Source organism: Melospiza georgiana, chromosome 5 (assembly GCF_028018845.1).
Source record: "Melospiza georgiana isolate bMelGeo1 chromosome 5, bMelGeo1.pri, whole genome shotgun sequence".
In the NCBI taxonomy this organism is placed as follows: domain Eukaryota; kingdom Metazoa; phylum Chordata; class Aves; order Passeriformes; family Passerellidae; genus Melospiza; species Melospiza georgiana.
In genome coordinates, this window is record NC_080434.1 from 1,304,779 (window position 1) to 1,329,157 (window position 24,379).

Sequence of the window (24,379 nt, forward strand, 5' to 3'; positions counted from 1 at the left end):
TTTATATTAAAAGACTAGTACATTTTATTTTAACATTATTGGATTTGCTGGTTTCAGATGCTCTACTGGCAATTTAAATAATATAAGTAAATTTGAATGTTTTCTTTTATCTTCTTATGCCCACACTGGCACCTCTCTGAATTCAGGGTTTGCAGCACACTTGGCTCTAGATCTTTGGCATATTTTTCATGTGTCTTAGTATTGTCATAAGCTGACCTACTTCAAACTCATCCAGCACATGTTCCTCCCTTCCCAAATGAATTGTCAGCAGCTTACCTGTCCTTGGAGGATTTTTCAGTCACTGTGGTGTTTACCTGTCTCTGCACAGAAGCAGCCCCTGGCCTTGGCTGTGTTTGTGATCTGCTTGAGAACTCTTGTATGCAGTTCAGGGCAGTGTCCACAGAAAAGGATTATCTTAGCTGGTCAACAGTGATGGCATTCTTACCTTCATTGCAAAGGCTATCCCATATTGTTGCTTTTTGTGGTTTTATTGTTGGTTTGTGTCATTAAATATCTTTCATGCTGTGAACCCATGCCCTGGCTTGCCTCTGTCTTCAGAGAACGTGGTTCCCTGCCTTGCTGATTTTACAAAGAGCTTTCCTTCCCTGCCTTCCTCCTTTTACTTTGTTTTTCCTTTTTTATTTTTATTGATGCCGTGTTGTTGTGCCCTCCAACGAATTAATTTCTCAGCTTTTTAGAGAGTTAACCACATTTGTTTCTTGTCTAGACTTACCAATAAAAGCAGCTGGCAAATAGTTTTCCTTCTGTAAAGGAGGCTTCAGCTGTTTGATCCTATTGCCTTCAGTGTCCCTTAGAGGCACATTTTGATACTAAAGAGCAGCCTGAACTAGTGAGGACTTGAGCAGTTTAGTTCATCTGTGTCCTGTTTCAAATTACAGTGGCCTTATTGAAAATGGGCCAAATTTGCAAAGATTTGCAGCAAGGCTATAACAAAACAATGTAGTTAATAGGGAAGTCTTTTCATCTTTTTTTTTTTTTCTCATTTCCTAAAAAAATAGAAATACAGGAGTATAACATGTTCCCATATAATTAACACAATTTATGAGTGTCTCAGTTTGTTTAGTTATCAGTTGTAGATTCCTCCACAACTGCAGCTACTGGATTCAAGTATCAGAGTAGGGGATATACAAGAATGCCTTGATCTCAATGACAAAGTGACTCTTGATTAAATGAAGAACTCTATTACAAAAATCAGGAAAGCAATCCTTTGTTTCATTCTTTGGTGTGAAATAACATTTCAGAGCACCTAAGTGTTTATTTGAAGGTGTTTCTCATTAGCCTGATAATGCCACAAATACATACAGTACAATGTAAGCAGTAATAGTTAATGCAAGAACTCTAAGGACTAAAAGACACATCACAGAGGGCTGCTAAGTGAAGGCTTAATAAAGAAAATATTAGTATGTTAATATTGTAGTTGTAAAGCTAGTTACAAGGAGTTGCATAAGCAACACAAAGACAGTGCTTTGAATTTGCATGTCTTCCTCTTCTGCATTTATTTCTATACATGTCTAGTTGAACACAATGTCTTCATATACCATTTTACATTTTAAATATGTACAATAACATTGCCAATTTTCAGACTGATTTTTTGGCAAAATATTTGTGTGTTTTGTTTTCATTGCTGACTTCGCAGCATGTTTCTTTAGTTTGAGAAAACCCATTCAAAGTTTCCTTTAATGCCATAAAGTTTACAGGCTATGTTCAAAATACAAAACACTTTTAGAAGTGCATTTAAAATCAGGGCTTTAATTTATTAAAAATTCATAAAGATTAAAAACCAGAAGGCTAGATTCTCAACAGAATATCATTTATTGTTGTTTTTATTTGAATTGAACTATAGTAATTTATCAAATTGAGGATCTTGCCTTTCCAATATAATATTAAGATAAACCTTGCTGTTAAGAATTATTTGTTCAAAGACAGCAGCTCCCTTTAGAGGATAGTAATAATACTGAAGTTTACCTATTCACTTTTAATAACATGTTCACAGAACAGAATGAAAAGCCATTCCAGAAAAGCAGACAATAATTAAAATCTGATGATCTAAATTGAGGTATATTTATATAATACTGTTCTTTCTGTAGGTCTGTACTTGAAGGAGTGTGTGAAATGCAATCTAAGTAAACTCACATTACTACCACTTTGCTCTACTAGAGTTCAATTCTGCACTGTCTTCAAGCATGTAAAAGCAGCCATATGAATTATATTTTTAACTCACTGGCTTTAAATAAAATTTTAAAAAACAAAATACTTGAAATCAAGTTGCAGCCTAATATGGCTGGCCACCTTTTTAGTGAGTTTCAAGACATTCCAAATTTTGAAGATTTTTCAGTTGTTTACTTCTGAACAGTTGATTATGAAAAATACTACTCCTATTCTTAAAAATAGCTGAATTCTTAAATGAGATTAAACTTTCTGATGAATAGTGAATCAGTCCTTTTCTTAAATTTAGTATTGCTATGATGTGTTCAGGTTGGCAAATACTAAAAGGGAAATTTTGTGTGAGGATAAGAAACACCATTATGGTTATGGTTAGTTTATTTTGAATAACAAAATTTGGAAGAAATATTCTCTATAACAGTTCCTTTATGAGCATAGTTTTCATTTACTTACTGATTCAGAATGATGTTTTCATAAGTGATTTCTTTAAGTGATTTGATATTCCCTATTCTGTCTACTCTGTGTATGTACCTCACTTCCACTCAAAACATTTTCAAGTAGGAGAATGGGCTGAAGAATCAGAGATATTATCACCTTTAAAATTTTACCTTTATATCTTATGTAGGTGGTTTGGAACAAGGGTAAGATATAAACAAACTTAAAACACAAAGAGGCAAGAGCAAACTGCCTGGTGCACCTTTTGTTACAAAGGGGTGTTTTAGCACAAAGGCTGTGTGAGCCTTGAAGTTTTGGTCACAGAATCTACTGAACTTTCAACACTGGTTGAGAATTGAGTACAAATTGGATGCATTCAGATGCAGCAGCAGCAGCAACTGCTTATTAATGGATTTTTTTTAAGGATCAAAAAAATCCTTGTCCCCTGAGCCAGGGTGTCCATTTGTTAGTTTTACTTTGCTGTAAAAGATATTAGTAGGAGAATATGCAAAATAATTGTTCTAACTTCTTGTGAAGAAAAAAGCAGAGAAAATACATATGTCTGAAGGTAAATGAGCTCTACAAAAATAAGTTTTGACTGCTTCACCAGGGAGGCTAACAGTAATGCATCTTCAGCCTTCTGTAAGGGTACTTTGGAATTTCACATCTTAGGAAAAGAACTATTATCCTGTCCAATAAATAACTGTGGAAATGTACAAAGTAAGGAATAATTATGTACAGCATTGATAAAACAACCACCATATTGGCTTAATGAAATATAACAGCACTACTTTTCTTTAGTGTAATGTCTTAAAATTAGTAATAACTTGTTCTGCTCGGATCTTAACTTACACAATTGCACAGTTCCCTTTCTTTGGATTATTTCTTTAGGCCACAGACCACTTCCATTCTTCATCTGATGAAAAGATGTCATTCCAGACTGTGTAAGACTTTACATTATCTGGATCCTTGCTGCCATGCAGGTATTTCAGCCTGCCAGAAACACAGCTTCATCAGAGTCCTTGCCACTGTCTTCACTAGGCAAGCAGCCACCCCCACTCGGGGACCTACAGCTTAAGTCCTCCACACCAGACTCTTGGTCACTGTTGGCTGAGAGGTCAGGATCAGAGCTTTTCAGGTTGTCCTGTGTCAAAATCAGGGCGGAATCTTCATCCCCTTGAGAAGGGCTCCGGGATGGGAATGATTTCAGATCACTGCTGTACTCCTGGGGAGTGTTAGCTAAGCTGTTGTTGGAGGCATACAGTCCAAACTGTTTGCTTCGGTCTTGTTGCTTACTCTTGGCTTTATTATTACCTGATTGTGATTTCTGAAGATTTGCCAATCTCTGAAATGAAGGAAATAGGATTTACCAGGAGGACACATTTAGGGTGCAGAAATCCTCTTATATGTCCTTGCTTTTTTTCTGTTTAAATAAACTTCCAAAGGCCAACCCACCCTTTAAAACTGACTATTTGCATTTATGGAGAATGAGAAGTGCACAATTTGTCACACACCAGTGCTGAATTACAGCATTCTTCTGAGCTACAATTCCTGCTGAGTTACAGAAGGATTAAACTTACTTTCAGTAGTACTTGTGTATCAACACAGGTAAAATTTTATCCTTAAAGAAAAAAGTCCACTTTTGTGTCTTAAATGCAAAACAATCACAAACAATCTGAGAACAAAGAGGATGGCTGAACATTCTCCTTCCAGAAAAGGATGTAATGTGTAGCGGACTCTGCAGCATATGGAGCTGGGTTTAATTTATAATCAGTTACCAAGTCTGGGGTATCAAGCTCAGCTGTTTATTACCTCTTGCAAGACTTCCAGCTCTTCCTCCAGCTGCTGAGTTTCTTCCTTCACTGCCATCAGATAATCAGTAACTGACTGTCGAGGATGCAGCCCCTTTTCAAAGCGGTTGTACATACCACTCCAGAACCTGGAATTGATGGCAAGGTCAGCAATTTTCCCATTTAGTGAAGTAGCCTCATGAGACTTAAGTGCACACCTTTTTCTTTGTTTTGTTTTTCTCCCCAGACACATATTGTCCTAAATTATCTATCCATGCTTATTCATCATTAGAGTGCATACACATAAGTTCATAGGCTGTTTAGTAAAGTTTGTTGTTCATTTGCATTTTTTCCATTCTGAGGGTGCAACTCATAGGCAGCTGGACATAAGCAGCTCAAATTAATTCTGATAGACAATAGAAAGAAAGATGCATGTAGTTTAGACCACAACTGAGAAAGGTTCACTGAATGCAAGCTTTTTTTTGGTATTATTGTTCTACACTATGGGCTTTAGAGCAATGGTACCTATAAAATAGCCAATGTTAGTAAAGACAGTTTTTCATATTTGTAGTTCTCAATTGTTGTTCAACTTCCCATGAACTCAGCTTTGTAATTGTGTGTTACTCTGGTGCTCCTCCTGCCTTGCTGGCACAGGGCCACAGGCAGGCCCTGGGTGTGTGACCAGTTCACCAGACAGGTTAAGCAGCCCAGCCCTGCTGTCAGCTGCAGCTGTCTGGCCAAGGAGCTGACAGATATTTTTGGAGCCCGTGCATGCTGCTTGGTGGCTTATTATTCCTATCTCAATAATATACTATTTAAATCACATTCCCCCTTAAGTTTATCATCTGATAGCTCATGCTTGGAAATCTTTACACACCCAAGTAATTTGATTAAAATCAACAGGATTATTTATCCATTGGAGGATCTGCTGTATCAGTACTTCTTTTATAAATCCCACTATCCCAAAGAATACGATTAATGACTATTTTTAAATTGTTTTAAAGTGGATGTGACCTCGTATATAGACATGAAAGAATTCAATTTCTGTCATTCAGGATTTTTATTGACTTTATAACAGGTGCTATTACTTGCAACTGGAAAATAAACTGATCAGTTTTACTTAAATGACAGTTTTAATGAATTTCTATTCAAGTTCTCCCAAAGTGTGTTAAGAGTAACGGCACAATTAATCAGCTCAGAATGTCAATGGTAATAATTCTGAAGTTATGGTATTTTGTTATATTTTGAAGAAATATCAGGGAAAACTTAACTTTGTTTTACCTGATATAACACCATGGGCAAGATCTGGGATTTTTTACAAAATACTTGTTTTAGCAATGAAATCATATGATTTCTTGAAAAGATCCTTTTTACTTTTGACACCAGTTGATCCAAACTAACATCACATAATCTTGGAATGGAAGAAATTAAAGTGACTGTAAATTTAGAAACAGCAGATGACAGCAGGACTGAAAGAAGCATTTCTCAGTGGAAGGAGTGAGTAGCCTTGAAATTAGGACACACGACTATCAATATAGCTTTAATCTTAATCTTCTTTTCAGACTAATACTCTGTTGTGGAATGGTGTAGAGGTGTTGGCTGACTATGAGCACACAGGGAACAAACATTCTGCATCTGAAACTGAATTTACTCTCTATAAATGGCCTTATAGAACAGGAAATACTTATATACAAAGGCATTCTGTTCTGTACTAACCCAACCCACGCTACAATTCCCAGCAGCAAGTGGTACTACCTACTTGTACAAGAAGTTGCATGGAGCTATCTGTGGGTGCAGGGTCCCCTGGGTTTGACTGTGGTCTGACCTGTATAAGGGATTCAGGTAATCAGCACGATTTTTCCACAAGTGAGCCCACAATGAATACGTTCTTTCTTTGATTCTGAAAAACAATACATTAAATAAAAATATATTAAAGCCTCTCTTACAATTCAGGGGTAGCTAAAGCTTAGATGCAGCATTCTTGTCCTCCATACTTCCAGTTTACAATCAGCTTCCTTGACAGAATTAGACTTAAATTACATAGAGAAACAGAGACCCAAATTCCCTTGCAGCTCACTAAAAGCAAATTCTGATCCATTTCCCATAAAGCAAAAACAGCTAGAATGAGTAGGTGGAGAGACTGGTTCCTTTGTGAGGTGGAGAGGATAATTTCCATAAAGTGAGCTTTCAGACAGATCTCTGCACCAAAGAGATCCCCACATTGAAAAGCACTCCTATCCTACTGAGCTACAATTTCTTACACAGTTGGGTCTTGGGATGTGGAGATCTGTGAAGGTTTTGATTTTAAATGGACATTCACTGTGGCTGCTCTGTATTTGAGCAGTGAAAGGGAGCAAATGGTAGCAGGCAGCAGTAAGCAGCACCTCCTCTCATTGCTACTGCTGACATCACCAGGCTGCTTCAGAAAAACAATGGATGTCATCATGTATCAAGGAGCCGGGGCCCTGGCAAGCAGATGCAAACATGAGCACTGCCAGGAATCATGATGCTATCTTTTTCTGGGCCTCAGGACAGGTAGATTAATTCATAATTGCTTTGGGGCTAGAAGGACAGTCTGCTGACTCAGTCCTGAGGAGGGCTACCAGACAAAAAGGATGTTCATAAGGAAGTACCTAAGAGAGCAGGACTAAAATGTACTGACGTGAGATCCAAAGACAGGTTAAAACACAGAGGAGCAGTAACTCTTAAGCTGAGAATTTAACTAGAGTTAGTTACCATAATTTCATACTGGAGTTACAGGGCCAGCTTGCCTTGTATTTAGTCAGGGCTGCAGTAAAGGCAGGCCCACAGGCTGAAGGCATAATGCTCTTGTCAGTTTTCACTAATCCCTGTCACGCACATCATGGATTATGCTCCCAGCACAGCTACACTGCAGAGGATCAACTTTTTTTGGTATTAATCTGTGTTGCCAGAAGACACACACCCTGTGCCTTATGAAACACATACATGCAAACTGGAGAATGTCTGACTGCTCAATACACCACCAGCCACAGACCCCATGCACAAATAAGCTACTAAAGAAAGCATTTTCATACTTCAGCTCTCTTCTCTCCTTCTGGCTGTTACACAGGAAATTCCCAAACTGGCAAGAATAGATATGATGCTGTATGTGGATGAGGAATCTTTCATTGAATTCAAAGGCACAAGGAAACTGTTCCATTAGCTGCCAAACACATTCGATGAACTGGTCAATAACAGGTGATATCTCCTTTGGATCTCCATCTAAATTGCCATACCTGAAACAAGACAAGATACATCCAATTATAACCTGAATTCCTGTAAGAAAACTGAATTAACTATAAGGAAAACACACCCCCCACTTTAGTGTGCAAGGTACATCCTAGGCATTCATTTCTAAAATCTCAAGTATTACTATATTTTTACTTGAAAAAATGATGCAAGAATCATGAAGTAGAATGGAGGCAGAATTGCAAACAAAAAACCCTCTTTAATTGGTTGTCTTGTTATATTCCAGCTACAAAAAGCTGGCTGCTGCATAGCCATGTTTTAATGCTATCAGTATAAATTGTACCCTGGTAACATAAGTTATCAGAAAAATGACTGAAATGACTTAATGACAAAAGTGTGCCTGAAGACAGTTTCTTAATAGTAGATTATTCCCCAAATGAGAAAACTGAGCAGGAGAGCTATCTGCTCTCATTATAACATCAGCAGAAAACAGGTTAAAGCTGCCCTCTCTTGGTGAAATTTCTAGAAGTGGAAAATGTTTACATGCTGCTGTGACTGTCAAGTGACCATGAAACTTTCTGTGTATAAAAATGCCTCTTGGAACCACTTGCAATGAAGAAAAGGAGACCGAAAATAAAATACACATAGAAGTAAAAGGTATTTTGTAAGTCTATATAATAGGAAGAAGCATTTTCAATCAATTATTCTCCTGGCGGGGGGTGTATGTGCACTATATTTACACATGCCAACAGAGTAGAATTTTATAAATATCCAAAATTGAAACTTCTATTACCATCAAAGAAAATACAGCAATATTGAACAGCCAACCAAAGCTGTCAGTGGTTATTGCATTTCATAATACCTTGTGCCACTGATAATCAAGACCAACTGACAGTATCATATGAACTGTAGTAATTCCTATGGAATTTCACAGGTGCTGTGAAGATGCTCAGATTTTCTGAACTTTGTTGGTTTTTTAAACCATAACAAATTTATATTCAAATCAAGCAATATAATGTAATTGAACCCCAATATAAAAATTGCATTTTTAATTTTTAAAGAAAACAGAAGTAAAGTCATGAAAGAAAGAAAATGTGAAAATATACCCATGTTTAAATATATTAAGTCTTCAAACATTTTTCATTACATTATAGCATTTACTTTGGATTGATGTTCAAAATAACTTGGTCAAATAAATTACCCACTTTGCCTGACATTTCTGAGCAGATCTTGCTGGGTTTTTTAGAACAGACTGTAACAGGAAGAGTTTCTATTATGTAATAGGTAACTCACAGACATGCCTAAGATTAAGTACTGCCTTGGAAGATGCAGAAGTCCCTTTGATGAACAGGGACTTATGTGGGGGGCCTTGGCACTCAGAGGAGATCTGCTGGACTCCAAAGTGGTTTTGCAAACCAAATACACACACAAATACTCACATGGACCTCTGAGTGCTCACAGCAGCTGCAAGAGCAGCATGCAGGACTCCCCTTAGCAGTTTTGGAGTGCATATATAGAAATATTTCACTCTGACTTTTCCAGGCAGCTAAATCACATAGTTGGAGAAAAGGGTACGGCAGTTTCCTGTTGCAGTGTTTTGTAAGGCAGCAACAAAGAAGAACTGGAATGGCAGCAGATACAGACTACATAAACATACACATACATAGAAAGGAAAACCTTAGCCCTGCCTTACCTGTGGTTAAATTTGTGGCCAAAGGAAATCCAGTCTTTTTCAATTAACACCTGAAATGAGAATATTGCATTCAGTGTTGTGGAGTGCAGCTGACATGTTGAAGCAGGCAGAAGGGTGGTGTAAACAAGAAGTGCTGGAATCCCAGTTAATTCTTAGAGTGATCAGAAAAGTGGCAAGCAAGAACAATGGAAGCAAGCAATATTAGAAATCTAAGTAATTTTCAGAACTGGCAGAAAAATAATGAGCACTGCTTGCCAGCTCAGGAAAACAGCACTCTTCATGGATGCAGAGAGAGTGCCAGTATTACAGCACAACTTCAAACATCTTGTTTCATTGCTTTCTAAAATAGAACTTATAAATGTCTCAAACATATTTTTAAAATGTGACCAGTAACTTGATAACCACTTCTAGATGCTTTACTGCTGCTGATTGACCTGTGAAAGGAGATTTTCCAATATAGCTTGCTCATTGCAATCTCATGTCTAGAAAAGACTTACTTCTGACAATCAAAATTAAAATGCTCATTTCAAATGAGTACAAATTCTTGCTTTCACAAATGCCCTCTGGGCTCTAAGAAAGTTTCTCAATCAAGATTAGGAAAAAACAAAACAACAAACGTAGGTGACCAACTGATCCCCACCTTGAATAATGTTTCATAGAGAAATCAGGAGACTATAACATGAACATATAGAAGCCTTCCCTCCTACTTAAGAGAAACAAAACAAAACAAAAGGGTATATTTATGGACATTTATGGAGTTTGTTTCCTATTTAAAACAAAGACATTCATCTGAAGTGATGCCACACTACTTCATTTACTCTGTGAAAGAACCCGCTTACCATGAATCCCTTCATAGTTCTGTAATATGGATCCAATAGAAGGCTTGCTACAGAGCAAACCTGGGCTGTCCTATCCCAGCCATCAGAGCAGTGAACAAGCACACTCACACCTTCCTCAGCCACAGCCTAAGGACACAGAAAAAGTCAGGAAGTTCACAGGCAGGGAGGAAGACAATGGCAAGGGAGAAAAAGTGAGACAAGAGGCATAGAGAGAGTATTAATTCAGAAACTTGGAAAGCTCATTAATTTTTTACTCTACCACAGAGTTCTTAAATAAGTGTTATTTGAAAATCAGTGTTATTACTCTAATTTGAAACGTTATAATTCACCCCAGGCCATGCAATATGGTGGTTGAGAATTACCTGTTTATGCTCCACTACAGGAAGATGTGGGATTCATTAAATTCAGTTAAAACACACCAATCTGTCAGAGCAGACAACTACCTACAGCAGATTCAGATGCTCCAACACATCTCATGCCACTTACATGCCACTAAAAGCATAGCCATACTTGCAATATGGCTCCTTATTCTTCATCTTGATGGTAATGTCATTAAGGGCAATGACTGGTTCCAATGCCATCACTAGCCTGGACATCATTGCAGCACACTGCATTGCACTGGTGACATGCTGTAAGGGCTTCTGGGGAAGCCAGTGGTGGTGGGAAACTTCCACATCTAACAAGCAAGATTTTATCAGTATCTTTAATGTAATAATCGGGGAGAGAGGATTCTATTTTGTACATAAACACATAAAGAAGAAATTATACTGAGTTCTCCAGAGTCTGGCATTGTATTATTTTTAGAATTTGAGGGTTGGTGATTGCTTTTTTTAATTCTAAGGGTTTTGACTTTTATCATTTCTAAAGAGAATTGAATTTAGGAAGTAGAAAATAAAGTAGGTTAGGAAAAATACCATAGAGGGAAAACAACACCCATTTAGGTTAATTTTGGGCTTAATAGGGAAAGACAAATAATAATAAATTATCTATGTTTATCTCAAGAGACAAAAATAGTACCCCTGTGGGCAGAAGACCAAGAACAGAGAACTGAGAACCGTACAAATAAGAATGGGTCAAAATGCCTGTCAGAAGGCACTAGGCTAGCAAGCATATGCACAAAGGATAATAAGACTAACCACTGGGGAAAAACTGCAAAGCTAATGTAAATAACCTTACTTCTATGAGCTAATGAAAAGGAGTAGGTCTGGGAGTAATAATATGTGTATTTATTGCACAGGTATAATAATAATATGTGTATTTATTGCTGTTCAGGTAAGAAGCTACAGTTGCCTACTGAGGAGGAAGAAGCAATGCAAGAGAAACAAGCAGTTGGTGAGGAGAGAAACCCATGAATTTTCATCTGTATAACTGTGGGCAGTAGGTCATGTCAGTAAAATGGCCAATAAGAAATTGTAATCTCAAAAATAGGAATTGTAGCGGTAAAAGGCAGATCACAAGGTTGGGGGCAACAAAATTAAAGCTACCGCTGGCAGATGACAAATGTCTACATTACTGTGGGGGGGAAGTAGGGGAAATAATTTCTTATTAAAGCCAAAACTGTTTTCTGGAAGAATTTTCAAGTAAATAAAACTAGTAGCTGCTAAAGAGTTTGGCCATGGTAATACACAGGAGTTGGTTCAAGAGGTGAATTTGGTTGGTTGCCTGATAACTCAGAGGAGATAACACAGTAGCTATACATTGTGTATAATATAACTTATTATACATTATATATAGCTATATGTATCGATTACAACTACCACTTCCACAAAGAAAGTGCCCAGAAACCAGTGGAGGAGGCAGGGCAAATAGGGAAAGAAAGAGTAACAATCACTCTTGGGGAGTAAAGTAAGGACATGCACAACAAGACACAGGCTAGTAGAGGCTTCAGCACAAAAGAACTCAAGATTTTGTTTACTATTTTAGAAAAGCATCAACACCACAGCACTTAAGAATCATTTCTCCTCATACACAAAGCACTGCAAATGGGCTTTTTTCAGGTATAACATCACTGAAGAGATAACAGAAGTTACCCATAAGCAGAGAATTTGGTCCTCATTTTCTGTATCTGCTTACTCCAAGATTTGTTCTCATTTTACACATTACCTTTGCAATAAAAATGCCAGCATCCATAATGGCTTTGATGTGCTTCAGCCAGCCAGAATTTTCTAGACCCCACAGAAAGTCACTCATTGAAGGTGATTTCAGCTCACAAACTGCAAAATAAGATACTTTTTAAATGCATAGTAGTTAGAGTCCCTTAAGCTTCATTGACTTGAAGAAGAGTTACCTCTTCTTCAGATATCCACTGTGTAAAACATGCATCTTTTGAAAAGAACGCTTATGTTTTGAACATCTCTGCCAAATTTAACCTTTGAGAAACACATGTATTTGAGAAATGGGGCTGGGTCAAATTTCACCCAATATGTTGACTTAATTTAAAAAGAGAAGCTGTCATAAAGCCTATTGCAAACAAATCCAAATCCATCCTTCTCTGAAGCATGTATTTTCCAAAATTGTGTTGGGAATGAAGTTTTCAAACCCTTGGGAGGATTTCATGTATTGGATGATGAGGGCTTGGAAACAGAAAGCGTTTGATTTCTGCTGCTGGACAGGCAGACAGACACCCAAGTGGTTCCCCTGCCTCCCACTCCCAGCACCACCACAGATGGAGGTGCTTGAGTTAAAGTGGTTCACTCCACACTTCTTCATCCCTGAATTAAACCTTATTAAAGCTTCACTTGGAGTCAAAAAGTATTCTGATGGTGAAGACAAGACATAATTCATCAAGGAAAATATTTTCCCGAAATCTTCCAAACTCTATGCCACATTTGAAGGAAAAAAAATTGCCCAGTTTTTGCTCTAAGTTCCTATTCTGCTGTATCCACATATCTATTTTTTTTAATGATAGAGTTTGTGGTATCAGAAGAAAAAAACCAATCAGAATCTAAAAAAGGTACCTCAATCCAGCAGAACACATACTGAATGAAACTTGGTGCAATCTATTTTCAATACTAAGATGCTAAAATCACCCCATAAAAAGACTACATCTTTATTTTGATCCATGTAGAGTTATACTGTCTTTTAAAGAAAAAATATATTAGCCAGTGAAATTAATTTTCAGAGTACAGTGAAAAATATCCTAGCTTTTACTGAGTTAAGGTATGATCTGTCAATTACTAATATCTTAGGAAGTCTCTTGTGGTCTGGAAATCTTAAAAGATTCTGTTATTTACGGCCATTGTGGCCCCTGGCCAATAGCTTTATTTTCCTTCAGTGTAATTGAAATTTAATTTTACAAGCCAAAGACAGAGTTTATATCATATCTGAACTATCTGATTGTCCTAACTCCATTTAGTTCAGAAGCAAAATGGCCTAATGTGTCCATACAAAGTCTTGCAATGTTTATATGTAAGGCCCCTTCCAGATGGTTATTTTAAAAGTAATTTTTGGAGGATATTTTTAACGATGCAGAGATAGCAGCACTGAAAGCAAACAGCTTTTCACATGATTAATGTTTCTGTGCAGATGGAAGCATGACCAATTAGTGGCTGAATACTGGCTGAAGCTGCTGTCTCTATTTACAAAAGCCCAAGGTAAGGCTGAAACGGTGCTTTGCTCATTCCCACTCCGAAATTGGAGTCAATATTTACTGACCACTTCACTGTGCAAAGTTCATACTGTCCTAAATGCATACACTGTACATTTCACATGACTTTGGCAACTGATCTGGACCCTAGTACTGAGTTCAATTATGAATTCAGTTATCCTAAAGGGAAAGGGCATTTCCATCTCAGCAGAAAAGGTGCTAAAATCTTTGAGAAATGTGGCCTGCTTCATGCACAGGAAAATCAAGAGCCAACAGGCAGAGCTCTGGGAATTCCAGCAAGGCACCCAAGTCTCAGAGGGGGAGGAAGAAAAAGGGCACATGTTGGCAACTGCCTCTTCCAGCAGCAAAAGGACCAGAGGGGTGTGCTGGATGTTCCTCCACTCCTGGCAGGACAGCCATAAGCAGAGGCAGAGTCACTGTGGGCCAAACCCACTGGGATTCTCCCTGCCTCATCTGCCCCAGAAGTCCAAGGCCCGGGGGGCTGCTCCTACACCAGCGAGTGCTGCTCCTGGTGAGAGGGGAGGAGAAGCTGATATTTGCTGTTTAAATACAGCCGGGGAGCATGTGGGGCCATCAGCTCGGGGCACAGCACACGGGAGCCAGGCCTCAGCTGGCCTGGGCCTGCAGCACAGCCCACCCCACCCCAGTGCCAGAGCAGCCTCAGGCACACCTGGGACCTTCAGCAAGAAAAGCTGTGCAACGTCCTTCTAATGTCACATATTGCTTCAAGGAAGTTTGCACACAGGATCAAAATATTTCAAGGTTCTTCTTCACATAGACCCATCTATAAACGGAGAAAAATAAAAATCCATACTACACTTTTTTTGAAAGGAAATCCCATCATGCTGAAATGCATTTCACTTCCACGATACAGTCAAATCTCAACACTTTTTGCATATTCTGAAAAAAACCTTATTCTAAAAATTTAATCATTTTATAATGTTGATTTATTTAGCCAAAAATCAACATTTTACTAAGGTAAATATATGTTAAAATAAGATAAATTGGCTTGAAATAAAGTTAGTAAAATCACAAAGCTGAAATCAATTTTTCAGCTACTAAAATAAAATAGTGTTTTATTTATTAAGAAGTAAATTGTTATTAATTTTACCTACTAAAATAAAATATTGATATTTTTATAAGTATAAATGTATTTCCTCACCTTTCCTCCCCACTCCCCAAAATAATGAATAATTAAGTAAATACATTCCTAATATAAGTTCATTTTCTAATGGAAAACTGAATACTAAATTTTTTTTCACATTTTCTTAGCATTGGAAGTTATTTAAAATTGTATATTGCAAATAATCTGCAGTCTGGCATGTGAAGATCCTCTGCTCTTCACTTCTGCTTAGCACCAGTAAATTGAATGAAACTGGCCCTGCATTTCAGCAACACATCTGGCCAAGTATATCTCTTTCATGCTGTATACTTCTAAGCAGCAATACAGCTCACATTAAACTAAAATCAGTTTTCATCAGCCTCATTTGTCTTTTCAAAGGTTTTATGCATCTTATAAAGTTTTACCACAGATCATGAGCAGCAGTCTCATTCTGTAAAGAGTAGTGTGATGCTTTACTTGAGATTCACATAGGTACAGTGATATTGCTACCTTATTTCTGTATTTTTTAAATTATTTACGTCTTTTTTATTGATACTGATCATACATCACTAATTGATAATTATTGATATATTATTGAGGTATTAAATGATAAAAATTTAAAGCCATATTAACACATATTAAATGTGTTTTATCATCCTTGACAGCCATTTTGGTTCTAGGTCCCTTTGCATGCTCAAGTCAGGTAAAAGGTCACCAGAAAAACAGATTAAGAGACACATACAAATGGAAAAAGATAAAAAACTACCTAGCATCTACCTAGCATCTCACATAGGGAAAGTCCTAGTACACTGAAAGTCATAAGATTTTTCTTTTTACAAGTCCTTAACTTCTCTGATTTCTAATCTTATCAGTCAAGTTGGTACATGAGACATTTCAACATAGCAAATATAAAACCCAGTAAAAAAGCAGATGTTTTAACCATACAGCTTACTTGAAAATAGATGTTAAGAATTTGTGCCCTCCAAGCAGCCTGAAGTGTTAAATACATTTCAAGTTACCTTGTTACATGCAAGTTTGGGCCATGGACCAGTCTCATGAACTTTTGGCTCAAAAATTATACACAGTACTGCCCGTGCAGCCAGACTGGTTGTTTACTATTTTAACATTGATAGTCTTGAGTTGAACAAATAAAGGGACCTGTTTACTCACCCAGCCTATCTCCTAGCCAAACAAAACTTCCTAGTGAACAAAAAAATCTGTTTTCCCCACCACTGTTTTCCTTAGACCAAGAAAACTCTCATGAATAGATGTTTTACCTGCATCCCACTTTAACCCTGGTTTCCATAAAATGCTCTAATGTGAAAATAGAGCATGGCTTCCCTATCATGGAAAATTAAGCCCTTCTTAGATTTCGAATTTACATTTGCATGCACTCAGTAGGGGACAGATGAAGAGTAAAAGAGCATGGGCAGAGCATCAAGTCAAGAATAAGAGAAATGCAGCTGATGGGGGATCTGATGGAAGTTGTTGTTGATGTACATGAAGTAAATATGGACACATGGTGGAGTCAGCACTATTTCCTATTTCCTTAAAAATCAAGGATGGCTTATTTATCTCTGCTCTTTTCCCAGATGACCTCTAAACAGTTATGTACTGCAAATATGAAATGGCAGAACAGCTTTGCTGGTTTAAATACTGCTAACTATTTATGAAGCAAATGGTTGTAATTTCCATGGGATATCGAAAGTGATGAATTGTTACACTCATTGACTGTAAATTTCATTACTAGACCTGATGCGATATGTTCTATGCAGGGCATGAATAGGTTTCTGTTAAAATTCACAGCCTAAAATGCTCAACTACCTTATATGAAAACCCCACCATAGTTTTTCTGAGCTTTAAAAAAAAAATCAGTTGGTATTTTCCACCAGCCTTGAAGTCAGCAATAAGGGATGTTTTTTCATTTCACCATCAAAATGTAAATTTCAAAAACAAGAGTAGCAGTAAGGTGTACAGAATTAAAATTAGTTTTGTCATTAAATGACAAAATCTGGATTTCAGCTAGGAAACAAGGTGTTTTCACAATTAAGAAATCACCAACCAGCATTTGCCATGATGCTCCATTGCACAAGCCCCATTAGCCAGCAGGCAGCTGCATGCAGCTGCAATAGATAAAGATTGCTTTCCATGTTCTTTTTCACTGCTGCTGATTACAGAGCAGTTATTCTGATTTCTTTGACAGAAGGATCAATTCTTTTCCTCTAGTTTCCAATGAAGTTTCCAATGAATATTACCTTCAAGCATCTTCTGCAGACTATTTCTCATAACATGGATGTTCTCAATGCCTATGAATTGAAACTTGATGTTGGAGTAGTTGTCTTCATTTTCATATCCCTTCCCTGCTGCCCTGTTTGCCATTGCATTGAGCTGAAAAACATAGGGAAAATTGGATGAAAACCAGTAGCAGAATCTTTTCAAAACAAACCTTGTGGTCTACAGCAATAAATCAGTGCAGTTTTAGTCAGTCACAAATAGGAATCATTTGCCAAAGTGTCAACACAAGGGGCTCTGAATCGGGGATCTGTTCACTGCCCCTTGCAGGGCGCTGGGCTGCTGGGTCTCTGATGTCCCTGTTTCATTCCCACCTCTTGAGTGAAACTTCGTGAGTGAGGTTAAACACAAACCCTCATGGCTTAGGCAGGATTCCTTTTAGGAGCATAGAGGTTTTGATTTTCAAGGGCAGTTTTGGTTTTTTGTTGGATCAGCATTGTGTTCACCAGCAGAACAGCCCAGGAGGTGGCAGTGTCTCATCTGCCGTGCCCCTGGCCCAGAGCCTGGGCACACTCCAGTGTCACCCAAGTTACTGCATTCTACTGCTCAAACCATCCAAAAGCTGCCACAGCTTACTTCTCTGGAGCTTGCAATAATGAACAGGGAGATGGAGTCATTTTTCCTAATTTTATAGTTACTTGGCTTTTGTTAAGCAAGACTACAAAATATTTGAATTGACAAAATTACCGCAAAAATTTCCATCTGCAATGCACAGCTATCAAAGGAGTTGCTGTGCTTCAGCAAAAATACTTTCAGCTGGAAGTTTTGTCTTCAAATCTGTTACTTGCTTCCTGGCATGGGAAAGTGACTAAATACTTCTTTAGTTCAGTTTTCTGAAGCATAAAATTAAGGATGTGGTTAATGTTTATTTTCCCCTTTTTGGAACCCTCGAGTGGGAAGGAAAACTATCTGCCAAGCTCCTTATGCCAAATTTTGATCTTTGGGCTGAAAACTAAAACTGATAAAAATTAATTAAGTACTTTTACTTTTTTAAATAAGTCTTTTTAACTAAATTATTCTTTTATTAAGTACCTATCTACTTTTTTTCTAGATTTTCTTTAGCAAAATCTCACAGTGCAATGGAAAGAAATTGTCTTTTTGCGTAAAGTCTATGCTTTGAAATTCATGCTGTAGTGCTGGGGGACTTCAAAGTTGCCAAGAAATATGAAGGCTCTGAGAGTGACAAAGCAAGTGGCAGAAGCCCATGCCTCCAAGCACAACTCACAGCTTCTGCTAAGGAAGATTTAAGAAATAAATAATAAAGGATTTAGACTTCATTTGGCATCAATTGGACAAAAAGTGACTCATCTTCATTTCAGTGAGAGCCAATGCTCATCAAAGAGTAAAAAAAGTCTCTCTTAGGCATTGCCTAGGAGACAAGAGGCTGTGCAGATAACTCTGTCTCCAGTTTATTTCCCAATCGTGCAGGCAGTACTATTGATTCACTGCTTCTGTGGTCACATCTGAAAGTCACAATAATATATTTCAGTGCTTAGCTAATGGCATCATGGGATATACAAGAATGTCTCCTTTTCTGACCTCTTCCACCCCAAAAACACATACTCCCAATATTCCATTTTAATTTGGAGCCAATACGCACAACTGAGGATTGATTGTCTGATGCTGTCTGTCCTCAAACCAAGGTGAAGAAGCCCAGCTTTTTTACATTATATGTCAAAACAGGTTTCCAAGGAACAAACCTGATATCTTGACTTTCAAAGGAAAAAGCTAAAAGGTTACATTTGTGGACCACCATTAAGAATTGAAGCATTGCATGAATTTCATGACACAACAGAGGAACCACACTCCGGATAGGAACCTGGGCAAAAATCCAACATTTCTGATTTATACAAAGCTTGGGCAAAATTTCTTTTAACTTGTAGTATGCAATTCAGGAAAGAGCACAAACAAAGAAACTCCATTCTTGTCTATCACCAGCAGTCTGCTGATGTTTTGACTATCAGTGGACAATAATAAAAACATACAGCCTGTGAACGGCATGTCAGTTAAGGACAGAGTCCTCTGTGTGACTTGCTACAAAGATATTTTATATCTGCTGAATCCTAATCTTTCTCTTTTGAAGTTGACATCAGTGTTCTTGTATAAACAAAACTAGGCAGTCTCTCTGTAGCAGCCTATAGCTTCAGGAAGAAAGATCTGTACAGATGAGTCTCAGCCACCTCAAACCCCTGAAACCTAAAAAACATCTATGCTCCAACTAACCCAGCACTCAGCACATAAATACCATTAACTGTTCCTGCAGCAGAGCAATCTTATCACAAATATCCTTTCTTAAAGGGCAATCTGAAATGGCACTCTATGAAAGTAAATAAATATAAGGTTAAATTTGCAAGGCTTTCTAACACTCATTTATTTTAAATACTGTCAGTTGCCAAACTTTGCAGCTGCCACAATATTTACTAACAAGTTTTCCACATCATCTACCAAAATTCCATCTGTTGCTCTTAAAGTAGTCCTTGTGAAGCTATCTAAATTGTGCATGTCCTTGATTAATCTCAGTGAATATGAGGATACAGCCTGTAAAGGCAGAAGATCCCACTTGCAAGATTTCCTGGCATTTTCTTTAATCTGGAAGATAAACAAGTCAAGTCTTGTTATAATGTGTTTTAGTCATAAACAATAAGTCTACATTAGCTTCTTCTGTGATTACATAGAGAAATGACAGTGGCTTAAGTAAATTTGTATTTGGTCATCCTGATATATTTAAATAAAGTGGAAACAAAGATTTCTTCCACAGACAAATCTTTTGTTTTGAAAATTATGAAGTTGGGAATACTGAATTGAAAGATCCGTCAATATTCACGATCTTTATAAGGAGCTGGTTCTTATGAGAAATGAGGCAAACAGCTTTTTAACTGTCTACAGGAATGGAGAGCCTTCCACCTGATATCCAGACTGGATATCTTTACATTTGTTAAAGGTTCCCTGAGGAATGCCAGGAAGCACTTCCACTGATCCATTGCTATATGCTCTACATTTGTAAATGCATTATCAGGTGCAAAATTGTAACAAGGCTGTATTTGGCCTCTGGGATCACAGGAGCTTTGTAGATCTGTCCATTTTTGCTGCACAGGGAGTAGTAGGAATCTGGTATACATATTTCTTTAGATCAAAACCTTTTTATTTTACAAAACAGTTAAGTGAAAACAAACAGTCTTCATCTCCTGACTAGCTTCCGAGGAAGCCAGCATTGCTGGAAATGGGCTGGCATTCATGGCTAAGTGAGCCTAATTCAGTCTCTCCATACCCTCCACAAAGTATGGGCTTTTTTCACTGCACACAGAAGGTGTCTCAAAGTAATTTCCCAGAAAAAAAACTTAAAGGATAGGTCCTTCCTGTTACTACCTGGTAAAACATTATTAATAACCAAGTCAGTAAGTCATTAGCAATAAATTGACTGCCTTAATTAGGGAAGAGTAGCAATACCATCAGACAGGAAACAAGCTATAACTATTATTACACAGAGAAAACTGTTAAACAAGCATTATTTAGGCAGCTAGGCCTGTACTCCATGTCCAATGCCCTTTCTGAACACAATGGTACCAGTCATTTCCTAGTGCTCATCACAATTCACTCGCTTCAGGCCACAAGTAATCTGGTAGCATCCTCATCTTCCCAAGAAAACAGAGGGAACTGAAGGTAAAGGTAGGTACCAGATTACACAGCCCTTGGAGTGATTTGGGTGAACGAGACGCGCCAAGGCCCTCATGTTCGGGCTGCTGCCTCCCATGAGAGCTGTGAGCACTCACAGCACGTCCCCACCAACCCTCATGCCCTCACTCACCAGCCATGCATTTCCTTGTATCTGCTCCAGCTCTGCCAGGTTTGCCCTTCCTCACTCCACTTCTCATGTTTCTCAGTTTCACTCATCTTGCCCTTTCAGATCTGTCTTCTGATCTCAGGACAATGAAACAGCTTCCTTGTTCCTTTTCCTCAAACATTTATTCTCCTTTTTTTTCTTTTTTCCATGCTATAGATAATCCTATACCTACAAGGGATCCTGTGGATGTTTGCCTCTTTAGTTTCTTTTCTTCAGAGGCTTTGGTAACTTCAAGAGGAAAGTTGCTGGTAGCATAAGAAAGAACACCTCCCTATTCTCACCTCCAGATACTGAAGCCTATCTAGCCTTTACCTTGAGCTGTTTGCTAGCTTGATAATTTTGACACAAAGTTTTCTTAGCTTCCCACCTCTTCTAGATCATTATTGAGTTTCTATATTTCTCCATACCATAATTTTTTCTAGAGCTTTTTTCTTGGCCAGAGGTTTTTATTCAATTATAGATATGGCATCTGATGTCACTATTTATCGTATTTCAGATTGTCTCTCAAAACCACCAAAGTGCTGGAGATATTTAAAGGTCTTTTGCATTCCTGTGATCTCAGTGACTTGTCTTTCTTTAGCCTTAAGCAGGGGTCATTGGAATTTTCTCACTTCCAAGAGAAATCATTCATGGAGAATTATAGTATAAGCCGTCAGAGGTTTGCAAAATTACAAACAATTTCTCATCAGAAATATACTAGATAGCTCCTTTGTGTGTGTAAACAGTTACAACTACATGTTATTTACTTTTATGTATCTTGACATTTTGCTAAGAACAAGAAAGAGGAAAGGTTCAGAACAAGAAAAGAGAAAGGAGAAAATTCTCCTAGAGATAATACTGTGGTCAAGGTTCTTAGTTAAGATTCCCCTGATAAATCCTCATGTACCTGTGGAGTTAGACTGGTGCAAGTAAGATGAGAAGTGCCTTGGTCAGTCACTCAGGTTGTGTGTCTTCCCTAATGGATCCAGCCCAGACTCAGCCTTGCCATGGGCAAGAAACGTAATGTACTTACTTTGGGCCGAGTGTCAACAACATAGATGAAATCACTGCCTGGATTGGCTTTTCTGATGGCCTGGAGCATCTGCTCATCCTCAAGGCATCGAGCACTAAAGCCAGATAAAGGCTGGCTGCTTCTACATATGGAGGCCTGCAGAAATGAAAACAAACAAACAAAAAATCTTACAGAATTATAAAGGGGAAATTATTTAGCATCCAGAAGCATTTACAAAACCAGATCATTAGATGTTTGCATAGATGGATAATTACATGAGAAAGGCAGAATGGTAAAATTAATAAATGCATTATTTTTAATTACATGTTAATAAATACATTATTTTTTAAAAGGCAAGGAAGCATTAAAACAGTACAACCCCATTTGCCCAAGTCTAGTCTTCAATCAAATTTTAGAGCTATTTTAAGCATTGTATTTCCCTAATGTGGAATAACTCCTGAAAGGTGATGTCTTGAGGATGAGTACAGCCTTGAAATCATGAGAACATTGATATAACATAAAGAATAGGTCCTTTTGTACTCACACTTACCAGGTACCAGACTGATTACACCCAACCTACACCAGTGCTTGCTTTGCTAAACAGCCTGACAGCATGAGTCCAGGAAACAAAAATGTACAACATGCAACCAGATCACCAATGATGGGGTATTCTTAGCACTGCCTTAGGGAAAAAACCCCACTGCATAAGGAGTGGGTCAGGCAGCCTGACTCCTGGAGTACCTGTATTAAGCAGGGCTACTGAAGGAGGCAAGAGAGTTTCTCCACAGAGCCATCAAGATCACCCTCTTTCCAGACGAAACCAGGAAAGAAGAAACAAAATGTCAAATAGGTGGGCAGGGAGATTTTTGTTTTTGCTAGGCAGAGGACAGCTAGATTTATAGAAGGCAAGGGGATAATATGTGCACTTTCTAAGCACTGAACACTAGCATGGAGAGAATCTGCCTACTGAAGGTCACAACCTCTGCAGGCTGTCCTGCAGATTATTTATTACTGTGAGAAAGGACATGCCTTTTTCAGTCACATCTTTGAACTATCAGTAGTTACCCAGTGAAGTATGGGTCTTTAGGAGGGAAACCCAGAACTGTGTTCTTACTTTATTGATGGTTTTTCAAACAGGTCCTTGTTATTTAGAGTTTAGTCTTCTGATCAGCACATATTCCAGTGATTTATTACATGCTATTGCACAACTGGACAGATAGTTCCAGACTTTGATCTCATCATATTCACACAGACTGTGTAAGATGCAGAGGTGTCACATCACCACTGAATTTGTCAGGATGAAGGAGCTGTGTGAAAGTTCTGTCTGTGAATAACTGAATGTGTGGTACCTGTCCCCTCTGCATGCAGCAGGCTCTTCCCAAACTGCTGATAAATCTTACCCCTTTCCTGCCCATTACTCTATTTACTGGCAACCTCCAAACTCACGAGGAGGTATTTCCTTCAAAACTGCATTTCCTAGCTCTTTAAACTATAAATGTTCCAGGAGTACACACAACACTTCAGATCCTGGTACTTTGAACATTAACCTGAACTTCAACCACAGCAGGGAAAACATTCAGGCTGAAACATGGAACTCATCCAAGATTAATTACAATATATTAATGGTAATCTACCTGACCCTGAAACCTTTTCTTTCACTGAGGTTTGGAAATGTCCAAGTGTTTTGAATCCTAGATATCTATATTGGGACACAGTTGATCATGCAAAGTGATTAACCCTGAAAAATATACCTGAACAAAATGTTTTTAAAATACTTAATTTATGCAGAGATTGTATTTACTATTTAAATCTTCCTATTCTCCACTTCATTGTAAAATTCACAGATCTTTATGGAAGCAATGCTCTGATGAAATACAGGGTAAAGGAGTAAAAATGTCGTCTTATTCCTTTTTTCTGAAGCTTAAATCTATTATAAGGGCTGCTGTAAAGGCAAGACTTCCATGGAGATTGTAGCTTATGATTTGTGCTTTTGACATTCTGCAGAAATATGTCCCAGCCTGTGTGGCAAATGCTACAGAAACCCTGTAAGGCCAGACTTGCTCTGTCTCTTGGAAGGTCCTGACCACCCCCCAGCTCTAGGGAAGGCCTCTCAGTGCCACTCTGCATTGAAGCAGGAGTCACACAGACCCTTTGGGAGTACAAAGGGGACACCATTCTCCAAAATGGTAATGACAGCTGAGCGAAGCAGTCCCTAAGGGGCTGGAACACAAGTGTAAAAACACCCAGTTTGGGGATTTTTCAGTCCAAGGGTCTCTTTTCTCACCTCAGCTGCCAGAAACTGAAGTACAAGTAGTCTAGGTACAGGGTTTTTTCCCAAATGGTTATAGACAAGTGAAGCAGTTCCTTGCCCCTTTGCTATGGAGAGGGAAAGGTG

At 38.1% G+C, this 24,379-nt stretch overlaps 1 protein-coding gene across 1 annotated transcript in view; it reads right to left on the minus strand.

Annotated features, from left to right (window-relative positions):
- Positions 1 to 1,754: 1,754 nt before the first annotated feature.
- Positions 1,755 to 24,379, minus strand: part of MTMR7 (myotubularin related protein 7) — a 41,072-nt gene continuing 18,447 nt past the window's right edge. The window contains exons 6-14 of the mRNA XM_058025264.1: positions 22,006 to 22,140; positions 17,116 to 17,248; positions 12,255 to 12,364; positions 10,152 to 10,277; positions 9,313 to 9,362; positions 7,466 to 7,666; positions 6,169 to 6,309; positions 4,432 to 4,558; positions 1,755 to 3,964 (exon numbers count right to left, since the gene is read on the minus strand). Coding sequence (XP_057881247.1) covers positions 3,608 to 3,964; positions 4,432 to 4,558; positions 6,169 to 6,309; positions 7,466 to 7,666; positions 9,313 to 9,362; positions 10,152 to 10,277; positions 12,255 to 12,364; positions 17,116 to 17,248; positions 22,006 to 22,140 — 1,380 coding nt within the window. The 3' untranslated portion in view covers positions 1,755 to 3,607. The remainder of the gene's footprint in view (positions 3,965 to 4,431; positions 4,559 to 6,168; positions 6,310 to 7,465; positions 7,667 to 9,312; positions 9,363 to 10,151; positions 10,278 to 12,254; positions 12,365 to 17,115; positions 17,249 to 22,005; positions 22,141 to 24,379) is intronic.